The sequence below is a fragment of the Lycium barbarum genome, chromosome 10 (assembly GCF_019175385.1).
Source record: "Lycium barbarum isolate Lr01 chromosome 10, ASM1917538v2, whole genome shotgun sequence".
Classification (NCBI taxonomy): Eukaryota; Viridiplantae; Streptophyta; class Magnoliopsida; order Solanales; family Solanaceae; genus Lycium; species Lycium barbarum.
Window position 1 is genome coordinate 111,614,031 of NC_083346.1, and position 12,985 is coordinate 111,627,015.

Below are 12,985 nucleotides of genomic sequence, written 5' to 3' on the forward strand. Positions count from 1 at the left end.
GTAGTGTAAGCGGCGAATCAACAAGTAATGTGAGTTGAAAGATAAGAAGAGAAGTGGAGAAGTGAAGAACTGAAAGAAGAGAGGAAGTGAGTTGAAGAGTCGAAAATGTTCAAATGGAGAGGTGAAGAGCCTTATATAGGCATGGGATCGAGGCGGTTACCGACCCCAGCCAACCAGGTAGAGCCATGTGTCCCATAATTAATGAGGAATGACCTGAAACGACGTGCGTTACGGCGGTTGTCAGAGTTGACCATGCGGAATAAGACACGTGGCCGATGAAAGGGGGACGTGACGCAATTGTTCCCGCCAAAATGAGAAGATAACAATGGACAAACGGAGTCGCCGATTTCTTGATTCATCCACTTCCCGTTACTCCGATAAAAATTCGGTCCGGAAAGTGTGGGGACTATCTGTATACGGTGAAAATCGGGTATCTGTTAGACCGGTGAGACCGGTGACCGAGGGAAGAAAGAAACGAGCACATACACGAAGACTTTCTTTCTGGACCGGAGGAGCGTTTGGATCAAAGAGAGGGAAGATCTTCATTTGGTCTGGTTTCTTCATAGCCGAGTTGGTCGTGACCGTTAGTCCGTTTGATCGCGGCCGTTCGTCCGTTTGATCGTGGCCGTTGGTCCGGGAGATCCGTTACGCCATTGTCACGCATCGATAACGTCCTGCCATGTTCAACTGCCAATCGTACGGGTGTCAGACCGTACGATCAACCTAATCCAACCTAACCCATTTCAGAGTTTTTTCTTTATTTTTTAAAGACATTTGTTGTATGAAACCCATGGGGCAATACTATAAATAGGGGTTATTGCCCCCCTTTTAGATGGTTGGCTTCCTCATATCAAGAACTCTTGTAATAGCAAAAATATATAAACTCTCTCTCAAATATCTGATTTCGGTCAAAATTTATTGTGTTCATCTTCAGATCTCGTGTAATCAAGCAATATTCAACATATTAGCATATACGTTTGGCGCACACCATCAGTTATTATTTATATTATTTGTAGTTGATTCTATTCCATTCTCTCTCAATCAAAGAATAGATCAAAGCTTACCACATATCCCATACCTCATCCATAAATTTAATTGATTATCCAAATTCGGGTAAACAATCACAAGATAGATATTTTTCTGCACAAAATCAGCTAGTGGTAGTTAGGATTCTAGTTTTTTCCATCTTTTATCCTCTTTTCAGGTATTTTGGTTACTTCACAATTTCTTTAACCATGTTATTTATCTGTTTCTTGGCTAAAACTAGTTCGTAGCTTAGATTACTTCAATCTTGGAATATTCACTATCTGAAACTCTACATATCTATTTTCAGCATATGATGGATTTTTATCTCTACATAGGACCGTCTACAATAAAAGATTGTTCAATGCCCGTTTCTTTAATTTCTTATTTCTTAGACATATGCCCAGAATTTGTCTACAAAACTATAATCAAGAAACACAGGTGATGAATTAAGATACTCTATAAGACAAAGGCAACCATTGCCTTTTTCTTTTGGCAAATATCTTCAAAGCACAACGGTCTTAACCATGTTTGTCTTATGGAGTTGTAGAGAACAACAGAACTGTTATCTAACCTTTCCATGTAGATGGTACATCAAAATCATAGTCATTCAAGAGTTTATAACTAAATAAAAAAGTCAAAACAGTGAACAGGATCTATAAACAAAATCTTTTATCATAAAATAATCCCATGTAGAACAAAGAAAATGAAAAATTTAGATATAAGGGTCAAAAACACACTTCAACTATCACTTTTTTTTAGTTTCATACCTAAATTATTAGAAGGTTGAGAAAACTACCTAAACTATCACTATATAGTTTGCAAAACACACCTCAAATTATTCTTGAATGACATGTGATCTACACTCTCCTTTTTATATAAAAATGTTATCAAGTGTTGTCCATGCGGATAAACAAGCACAATGACACCTAAATGGAAATTAAAAAAAAAACTACTCCCTCCGTTTCAATTTATGTGAACCAATTTGACTAGGCACGATATTCAAGAAAGAGTCAAGACTTTTGAAACTTGTGGTTCAAAATAAGTCTTGAATATTTGTGTAGCTGTAAATCATTTCGTAAAGCGAATTTGTTTCCAAATTAGGAAAGAGGTCATTCATTTTGGCACGGACTAAAAAAGAAATAGGTTCACATAAATTGAAACAGATGGAGTATTTGTTTTTAAAAACAAACTGAAAAATAATAATTTTTGTAAAAAAATATCAAAAATTATAGAAAATTAAAAAAAAATAGTTTAAAAAAATGGAAAAGTTATTTAAAAAAAATAAGAAACTGATTATTTAGTTTTCAATTTTTTTTAAAAAAATCAACTTTTCCATTTTTTAAATCGTTTTTTTTTATTTTCTAAATTTTGATATTTTTTTTACAATTTTTTTTAATGCTGATTTTTAAAAATAAATAATGTAATTTTTTAAAAAAAATATACAGTTTTTTTTTTAAAAAAATATTATTTTTTAATTTCCATGTAATTGCCACCATAGCATTACTTATGCTATGTAGACAATTTTTTTGAGAAAATTGCAGCTTCACTTGCCTTTTGGAGAGTGAGTTCACACATTTAGTTCATGTGTGTTTTGCAAACTAGATACTGATAGTTTAGGTAATTTTCTTAACCTTCTGATAGTTTAGGTATGAAACTAAAAAAAAAGTGATAGTAGGTGTGTGTTTTTGACCCTTATCTCAAAAATTTAACATCTGCTGACAATTGAGAAATGTGGACAAAATTTTCTATGAGAAAAAGCATCAGAGTCATGTAATGGGTTGTTCAGAGTGCATAGATATAGTTTCAACTATATTGTGGCTGTCTTCAACATATTTGTTTCTTATCAGATTTTGGGCTCAATCCAAATCTTTTGATGTGAACAGTGCAAGAATCCAAAACCATGGCTACAGTACTTCTGCACCACATACTTTTCTTTCCTCACCTCCAAAGTTTTGTCATGTAATTGGCCCTTTTGTATTGTGACAAGGTGGAAGATACATAACCAAGATTAAATATTTTAAAACTATATTGTGGCTGTCCTCAACATCTTTGTTTCTTATCAGATTTTGGGCTCAATCCAAGTCTTTTGATGTGAACTATGCAAGAATCCAAAACCATGGCTACAGTACTTCTGCACCACATACTTTTCTTTCCTCACCTCCAAAGTTTTGTCATGTAATTGGTCCTTTTGTATTGTGACAAGGTGGAAGGTACATAACCAAGATTAAATATTTTAAAACTATATTGTGGCTGTCTTCAACATATTTGTTTCTTATCAGATTTTGGGCTCAATCCAAGTCTTTTGATGTGAACTATGCAAGAATCCAAAACCATGGCTACAGTACTTCTGCACCAAATACTTTTCTTTCCTCACCTCCAAAGTTTTGTCATGTAATTGGTCCTTTTGTATTGTGCAAGGTGGAAGGTACATAACCAAGATTAAATATTTTAAAAATAATGCTTACTATTAGTAGTTACAATATATCCTCTCTTACCTCCATACATTTTCAAAGGTCTGGATTTGCTATCGTATCCTCTTACATACATACACACTGACACATGATTCAAGTAAGTCAAAAGCAGTGGCGAGTTTAATTGAATTTGCTTTAATTGTTCAATTTATAAACACTTCAAGAACTACTTTCTGTGGATGGTAATCAAAATTTCCAAGTCGTTAGGTTGAAGAAATACAAAAAGTTTGAATATATAACCCTACTTCTTCCATGGCACAAGCTCAATCAGGAGAGAAGGAGGATCCAACAAAAGTACGAAATTCCGATCTTTCTACTTCCATGTGTAGCTATGAGAATTTACCAAACCATGAACTTGCCAACTTGAAACAAGATCATGAAGTAGTTTTAGTCATGGTTCCATTTCCAGCTCAAGGCCATCTTAACCAACTTCTCCAACTTTCATGTTTAATCTCCTCCTATGGTCTTCCTGTCTACTATGTTGGCTCGGCCACACATAATCGTCAAGCCAAGGTTCGAGCCAACGCCTTAAATCCTTCAGACATAGCCAAAATCCATTTCCATGACCTCCCAACTCCTGAATTTGCCTCCCCACCACCTGACTTTAATGCCTTAAGCAAATTCCCGTCACATCTTCAGCCATCATGGAATGCTTCTATGCTTCTTCGCGAGCTCATTGCTTCTTTCATACGCAATATCTCCTCAAAATCAAGACGAGTTGTCATTGTGCATGATTGTTTAATGTCCTACAATGTTCAGGATGTTTCTTCCTTGCCCAACGCGGAATCCTATATATTTAATTGCATTTCAGTGTTCACTTTGTACTATTCCATATGCTTGTTTTATGGGATGTCTGTCCAACTTGGAGAAGAATTGCTTAAAAAGCTACCCTCCCTTGAAGGAATTATGTCAGATGAAGTAAGGGACTTTACAAATTCTCAGAATCCATATATGGATATTAGATCAGGTGATATCCACAATACAAGCAAAGTAATTGAAGGCAAGTTTCTTGATTTGCTGGCACAAGCAGAAATTAATCAGAACAAGAAACAATGGGCAGTTGGACCAATTCTGCCTACTAAACTTGATCATAGCTCAAATAGGAACAATACATGCTTGGAGTGGCTGAACAAACAACCTCCGAGATCAGTTATTTATATATCTTTTGGAACAACAACTTCATTATCTGATAGAGAAATCAAGGAGCTCGCGGTGGGATTAGAACAAAGCAAACAGAAGTTCATATGGGTGTTGAGAGATGCCGATAGAGGAGATATCTTTACTGGAAAAGCTAGAAGAGTTGAGCTGCCAGAAGGGTTTGAGGAAAGGGTAAAAGAAGTAGGCTTAGTGGTAAGAGAATGGGCACCACAACCAGAAATCTTGGCTCATTCGTCCACAGGCGGGTTCATGAGTCATTGCGGATGGAATTCTTGCATAGAGAGCATTACTATGGGAGTGCCGATAGCTGCTTGGCCTATGCACTCTGACCAACCAAATAATGGTTTCTTGGTGACTGAAATATTGAAAATAGGCCTGCTTGTTAGAGAGTGGGAGAAACGCGAGGAGCTGGTAAGTGCATCCACCATTGAGAATGTCGTGAGCAAATTGATGGCATCAGAAGAAGGTGACGGGATTAGGAAAAGAGCAGAAGAATTGGGAGAAGCCGTAAGGCGGTCCACAGAGATAGGGGGTGCTTCTCGAATAGAGTTGGATTCTTTTATTGCGTATATCACAAGATAGAATTGCTTTTCACCAGAATTTATAGTTTTTTGGTTACTTTTCATATTCATTTAAGTTAACCTGTCACTTATCTACTTCTTGGCTCAGACTAGTTTATACTAACTTATACTTCTTTGATCTTGGAATGTTCAGTATCTGACTTTTTATAGCTATCAGTGAGATGATTGCTTTGTGTTCCTCTCTTAACAGATAACTAATTTGGTTCTAACTATGCAGAATACAGGGTTCATGGGGGGAATGATCTTTGAATACATTTCTCAGTTGTTTGCATATGCTAAATGTGTTGTCTCCATATGTCCTATATTAGACTGTTTTATGACAAAAGGCTTTGTCCATAGATTCCTATGTTCATCGAAAGGTTTATTATAAAACAGTTGACACTTGTTCTCTAGAACTTCTTAGGAATGAACATGATTAAAAAAAAAAAAAAAAATCTTACCTATGTGCTTTGAACTTGTGATATTTACAAAATCTCTTTTTACATATATACTTCTGATACAAAAATATATTCTTGGGAAATGTTTTATTATGTTACTAATTGTTCTTGAGAATAACTTTCACAAAGTATTCTTCAGGAATCTCAGATATTGCAGAATCGCACCCTTTCTTTGACTACTAGAGTTTGTCTACAAAATTATAATGAACATACATATATAATGAAATAGAAATTTTGGGCATGAACTTGTCTGAACCAAAAACAGAAATTCTGAACAACTAAAGAACATGAAAGGGAAAAAAAAGCCTTAAGAAACAAGCAAGAGCCAGTGCAACGTTATTGTGAAAAAAACGCGTCTATCTTGTGATATGGTCAATGAAAGAATCTAACTCCAGTTGAGAAGCACCCCCTTTCTCTGTGGACTCCCTTACTGCTTTACCTAATTCTTCTGATCTTTTCCTAGTCTCATCGCCTTCTTCTGATGCCATTAACTTCCTCCCAACATTCTCAATGGTAGATGCACTTACCAACTCCTCGCGTTTCTCCCACTCCCTCACAATCAGGACTATTTTCAAGATTTCCTTCACAAAGAAAGCATTAATTGGTTGTTCAGAGTGCATAGACCAAGCAGCCATAGGCACTCCCATAGTGATACTTTCTATGCAAGAATTCCATCCACAATGACTTATAAACCCACCCGTGGACGAATGAGCCAAGATTTCTAGTTGTGGCGCCCATTCTCTTACCACTAACCCGACCCCCTTTACTCTTTCTTCAAACCCTTCTGGCAACGCAAATCTTCTAGCTTCCCCAGTAAAGATATCTCCTCTATCGGCATCTCTCAACACCCATACGAACTTCTGTTTGCTTCGCTCTAGTCCCATCGCTAGCTCCTTGATCTCTTCGTCAGAAAATGTAGTCGACGAGCCAAAAGATACATAAAGAACAGATCTCGGAGGTTGGTTGTCAAGCCAATCCAAACATTTGTTTCTCTTATCTGATACATGATCTAGTTTAGTAGGTAGAATTGGTCCGATTGCCCATTGCTTCTTGTTTTGTGTACTTGCAAATTGTGCCATCAAATCAAGAGAAGTACCTTCAAGTACTTTATTTGAATTGTACAAATCACCAGCTCTGATATCCTTATACTGAAGTTGAAAAGTTACTAACTTGTTGATCTCTTCTGGTGCATCAGCTTCAAGTGAAGGTAATTTTTTAAGTAAATCTTCATCAAGTGGAATAGGCATTCCCTTAGGTATGCATATGAAACAACAATACATAAAGAAAACAGAAACACAGTTAAATATATAGGATTCAGCATTATGCAAGGAACTAACATCCTGAACATTATAGGACATTAAAACATCATGAATGACAACAACTCGTCTTGATTTAGACGAAATGTCTTTAAGGAACAAAGCAACGGGCTCGCGAAGAAGCATGGAAGCATTATAAAATGGCAGGAGTTGAGCTGGGAATTTACTCGAGGCGTTGGGGTCAGGTGCAGGGGAGGCAAAATCAGGTGTTGGGAGATCATGGAAGTGGATTTTGGCTATGTCTGCTGGATTTAAGGTGTTGGCTCGAACCCGAGCTTGAAGATTATGAGTAGCTGAGGCAACATAGTAGACAGGAAGATAATATGATGAGGAGAATATGCAGGCAAGTTGAAGAAGTTGATTGAGATGGCTTTGAGCTGGAAATGGAACCATGACTATAGCTACTTCATTTTCTTGTTGTTTGGTCAAGTTCTGAAGATTCTCATTGCTGTTATCCATGGAGAAAAAACTGGTTCTGAGAATTATATTCTCTTGAGAATTGAACTAAAGTAAATTGATGAAGACTTTGCTGGTTGCCTTACATAAAATTTGTATTGGAAGGGGTTATATATACATGCAAATATAAAGAGCTTAGATGCACATGTACTTGTCGAATTTCATTACGTCATATACTATTATTAAAATTTATTCAATTGGATGAGAAATGGCATTGACTTATTTGACTGTCGTGCACTCCAAGTTCATTAATGCATTGTGTCACGACCCAGCCCCGTGGGCCGCGACTGGCGCCCTAGTTGGGCACCCAAACGTACCTATCCATATCGAATCACATACAAATAGCATATATGGCTATAACTGCTATATGCCGTCTCAAACTGTATCCAACTGTATCTGACACAAACATAAGCATATACATATATCGAAAAGCCGGCAAGGCTATCAAATATGTCCAAAAAGCCGACAAGGCTGTCAAATATGTCAAAAGCCGACAAGGCTGTCAAATGGCACAACGGCCCAAAACACAGATACAAATGTACGCCGACAAGGCTGCCATAACGAATAGAATCATACAAACACATCGGAACAGAAGTAGGCACACACACCCACAAATACGTCTACAGACCTCTAAACAAACCAACCGAATCATATGGCGGGACAGGGCCCCGCCGTACCCCTGAACAAATACATACACAACGAACGAAACTGTATACCAAAACATATGCTCTGAAGTGAGAAGAGCACTCCGAACAGCAAAGGATGATGTCCTAAACTGGTGGATCACCAAACTGCGCATTTGTACCTGCGGGCATGAAACGCAGCCCCCCCGAAGAAAGGGGGGTCAGTACGAGATATGTACTTTGTATGCAAAGCAGAATATACAGAAAACAAACCTGAGACATAAAAGAAACAGAAGTGCCGAACATAAGTGCAAATCCAATCATATCAAAATGTTTAGTTTCAAACATGTAAGTCATGCATAGGGTACAGAAGAATATGGTCGCCCGCCCGTCGATGGCGCCATAACACAGCATAACACCAGAAAGTTTCAAATCTCCGTATCTCCGTATCCCCGTCACATATCACATCACCGCATAACGCCATGCACAGCATAACACCAAATATAAGTGGAACCCGACCCTCTTTTGCGAGTAGCTCGGTGAACCATAAACACAGCATAACTCCGGAGTGTATCAAAACGCGCACGATAACAGAACCGGCCCGGGACTCGGCGAAAGGAATAACAGAATGCACGAATAGAGTCGTGAGTAGTCATATGCATAAAATCATTTTCATAAATTCAAACATAAGCAAAATGGTCATATTTGAAAATCGAAATAATAGTTATACTAATCTTTCAAAAGTTCCCGAATTACATAAAGGGAAATCGCGGGACCCACGGACGGGAATTTACCCAAGTCGGGCCCGCTTATGGAAAACATACCCATTATACATAATGCAAACTCTTATAAAAATATTGGAGCAATCCGAGCATTTATACGAAAGATATGACATTCAAAATTTACGAATTCTTTAAAGTGAAACCCTTTTGGTGCAAAGTTCGGAGAACGATTATTTCGAATACATAAAGTTTCATATTTCATCAAATCATGCATAAGAATGCCAAAGAACATATACGGATCATAACATGCTCGGATGTCGGATTTGGAATTTCCTTAAGGCTCTAATTTAGCCTATGAAAAACTAAGACATGCCAAAAAGAAAGGAAGTTGCCTTACATACCTCGAACGCACTCCAAGATAGCCAATCTAAGTAAATCCCAATCTACGCCTCGGGCTCCCCAAGGTCTACAATTACGCCAACGAATACCAAACATTAGCTATGGGCACTTAAGCCATTCATTCCAAACTAATCATTAAATTCTACAGAAAATTCGGCAGCACTTCCCCTGTAAATAGGCCATCCCGAGAATTTATCTCGCTCAAAATCAACAACAACAACCACAATAACCAACCTAGTAACATCGATAACCAATTCGAAAGGCAAAACAACATTAATAGCTTTCTTTTACATCTTTCAACAACTTTCCAAATATTCGTTTCGACGACTTACATTCAAGCCACATTATCGCCCATACATTCGATTATTAACCCAAACCCATACTAACAACATTCAAGAACATTCTAAACAATTCACATAATATTTCCAACGATCCGAAATTTTTTCCACTGTTGGCCGAAAACAGTCCCCTTTAGCCGAGCAGCCCTCTTTTCATTTTTCCTCATTTTCAAGTCATGTTTTGCGTCACAATCCACAATATAACAATATGACTTTCATAAAATATACAAATTACATCAACGCACAGTGAGCCTCAAAACAGCCCGCATAATCTCAACATCAATCTTAAGTCAATAAATGCTCAATTCCATACTAGAATTCGTAACGACGACACTAAAGCGCTTAAGCGATAATAATGCGATCTTCGGCATATTATATGACTCACATTCGTCCACACTACACATATACATATGTTAATGGTTCTCATATATAAAGATTACATTAAGTGCACCAAAATCTCCAAATCAGTCCGCACATTTACCATATCAATTTTGGGACATTAAACTCTCATTTTCAACATAAAAGTCACCACAATAACCATTACGACGCTAAGCGATATTAATTCATTCTTTGCCAAACATTTGGGACCATATATACGGCCACACCCACCTATGTACATATAGATGGTTCTAATTTATTTCTTCACTCTACAACAATCAACATGAAATAAGAATTAATTCATCAATTCCATTTTCCACACCCATGTTCACGGCTAGAACACCCATCACACAACCCCACTTCCAACATACTATATTTCATAATTTCCATCCATATTAACATACCATAACATGAATAAAATGTTCACAACACATAAAACAAGAGCAAACTTACCTTTCTCCTTCAATTCCACAAATGGGTTAGGGTTTGCAATCTCTTGAATGAAGGACTTGATCGCTCCAACGACACCTCCACGCTACTTAGGGACCTCAAAATAGTGGGTTTGTACCCAAGAATTAATTTTGGAGAGGCAAAACTTGGACTTGAATTTCCATGGTCCAAGCCGTGAGGTTGGAGGGAGTATTGCTCTCCAAGGTCTTGATTTTTCTCTCTCTAGTGTTGAAGTGGAAATGAGAAAAGATGACTTAAGGGTCATCTTTTAAGCCCCCAAAATATCTCTATTACCTTTGGCCCACACAATGTGTTGGACCAATTAAAATTGGCCACACAATGTGTGGGACCTTTTTGTGGACCACACGGCTACAAGGCCATTTTTGGGCAAGATTTTTAATTCCAATTTTATGTTGTGGTCCCAATTTTTCCTAAGTGTTCAATGCCCACAATTTTATATACAACTTATGCCTCCGAATAAAATCAAATGGTCAAAAATCCTGACTTCAAATCCCGGAATAGTCTAGGCCTTAAATTATCATAGTTAATCCGGATTGTCCCAATGTATAAAATTACGGGACGTAACATCCCCCCCCCCCCCCCCCCTCTTAAGAACATTCGTCCTCGAATGTTGGATTAATGTTACGGATCTTACTCAAATTCGGGGGAGTTTCTTTTATAGCCATCACATACAAATCATTCATAAATCAACATAGCCATACAAGGAATTTGGACTACCTGAAGGTGCCGAAAATAGGTGAGGATATTTTTTTCATCATCTGCTCCTCAGCCTCCCAGGTTAATTCCTCGCGGTTATTATTCCGCCACAGTACTTTAACAGAAGCCACATCTTTATTCTGCAACTTTCTTACCTGACGATCCAATATGGCTATAGGTTGCCCTTCATAAGATAGCTCCTCTGTGACTTGTATATCATCTGAAGGAAAGATTTTGGAAGGGTCACCCATACATTTACGAAGCATAGAAACATGGAATAACGGGTGAACCGCTCCCAAATCAGCTGGCAGATCCAATTCATAGGCTACTTTGCCTATTTTACGAATAATCAGATAAGGCCCAATCTCATAACGCCTTTCATAGGTGACACTTTCAGAAACACCCAATCGCCAATCTGGAACTCTAACGGTCGGCGTCGTTTATCAGCATAAGATTTTTGTCGACTCGGGGCCGCTAATAGTCGCTCTCGAATCAGTTTCACTTTATCGACTGCTTGCTGGATCACATCTGGACCAATTAACTGAATCTCACCCACGTCAAACCAACCAATCGGAGATCTGCTTTTCCTGCCATACAAAGCCTCATATGGTGCCATCTGAATACTGGAGTGATAACGATTTTCATTATAAACAAATTCAATTAGCGACAATGATCACCTCAACAACCTCTGAAATCAATAACACAGGCCCATAGCATATCTTCCAGTGTCTGAATAGCACACTCGGCCTGTCCGTCGGACTGAGGATGAAATATTGTGCTATGACTCATCTGAGTCTCGAGTCCTTCCTGGGACGATCTTCAGGAGTTAGCCGTAAACTGAGCACCTCAGTCGGTTATAATAGATATAGGAATCCCGTGAAGTCTTATTATCTCATTAATATACACTCTGTCATAACCTTCAGCCGAATAAGTAGTCCCGACTGGAAGAAAATGGGTTGATTTCATTAATCCATCAACAATACTCCGAATAGAATCGTATCCGCGTTGAGTGCGCGGTAAGCCTGTAATGAAGTTCATGTGAATCGTTCCTCGTTCCCAAATTGAAATTTCTAATTCCTGAAGCAATCTGCCGGGCCTTTGATACTTGATCCTGACTTACTGACAATTTGGGCATTGGCCAACGGACTCTGCAGTGTCCCTTCTTTCATACCGTCCCACCAATACAGACATCGAAGATCATGATACATCTTCGTCGACCCTGGATGAACAGAATACCTGGCATGATGTGCCTCACCCATAACCTGTCGTCGCAGTCCCGCAACGTCAGGTACACATAATCTGCCCCTGAATAATAGTACTCCATCAGATGTAATCTCAAACGGGGTCTGCTCCTTTTCACGGACTGCATCTCTATACTGAATCAAAACAGGATCCTCATACTGACGCCGTTTTATCTCACCCAGAATAGAGGAGTCGGCCACTCCTCGAACAGAAATCCCAGCATCTCCGGAATCGGCTAAGCGGACTCCAAGACTGGCTAACTGAAGGATATCACAAACCATTTCTTTCTTATCAGACTGCACATCAATCAAACTGCCCATGGACTTGCGGCTAAGTGCATTAGCTATCACATTGGCTTTTCCAGGATGACACAGAATATCGACATTATAATCTTTCAATAATTCAAGCCATTTATGCCACAGATTTGGCTCCCTTTGCTTAAAAATATACTGGGCTCTTATGGTCCGTATAAATATCAGCGTAGACCCCATGTAATTAATGCCGCCACATTCTCAAGACATGAATCGCCGCGGCTAATTCCATATTATATATGGAATAATTCCTCTCGTGCAATTTGAGCTGTTGGGGAGCATAGGTTACAACTTGACTATGCGGCACTAATTCATAAACTGTCCCAATACCAAAAGCATCATAATAAGTAACATACCCGG

The 12,985-nt window shown here is 38.3% G+C and overlaps 2 protein-coding genes across 2 annotated transcripts; one reads left to right on the plus strand and one right to left on the minus strand.

Moving 5' to 3' along the window:
* The first annotated feature begins 2,922 nt into the window (after positions 1–2,922).
* Positions 2,923–5,385, plus strand: LOC132615749 (zeatin O-xylosyltransferase-like). Its single transcript, XM_060330352.1, has one exon. It carries the CDS (start codon positions 3,750–3,752, stop codon positions 5,235–5,237), a length of 1,488 nt encoding a protein of 495 aa, XP_060186335.1. The 5' UTR covers positions 2,923–3,749; the 3' UTR covers positions 5,238–5,385.
* A 161-nt stretch (positions 5,386–5,546) lies between these two features.
* On the minus strand, positions 5,547–7,560 carry LOC132615755 (zeatin O-glucosyltransferase-like). The gene has a single exon (XM_060330356.1). It carries the CDS (start codon positions 7,446–7,448, stop codon positions 6,030–6,032), a length of 1,419 nt encoding a protein of 472 aa, XP_060186339.1. The 5' UTR covers positions 7,449–7,560; the 3' UTR covers positions 5,547–6,029.
* Between the last annotated feature and the right edge of the window lie 5,425 nt (positions 7,561–12,985).

Coding starts and splice junctions, on each gene's coding strand:
- LOC132615749 (XM_060330352.1), top strand. CDS start 3,750: ATGGCACAAGCTCAATCAGGAGAGAAGGAGGATCCAACAAAAGTACGA.
- LOC132615755 (XM_060330356.1), bottom strand. CDS start 7,448: ATGGATAACAGCAATGAGAATCTTCAGAACTTGACCAAACAACAAGAA.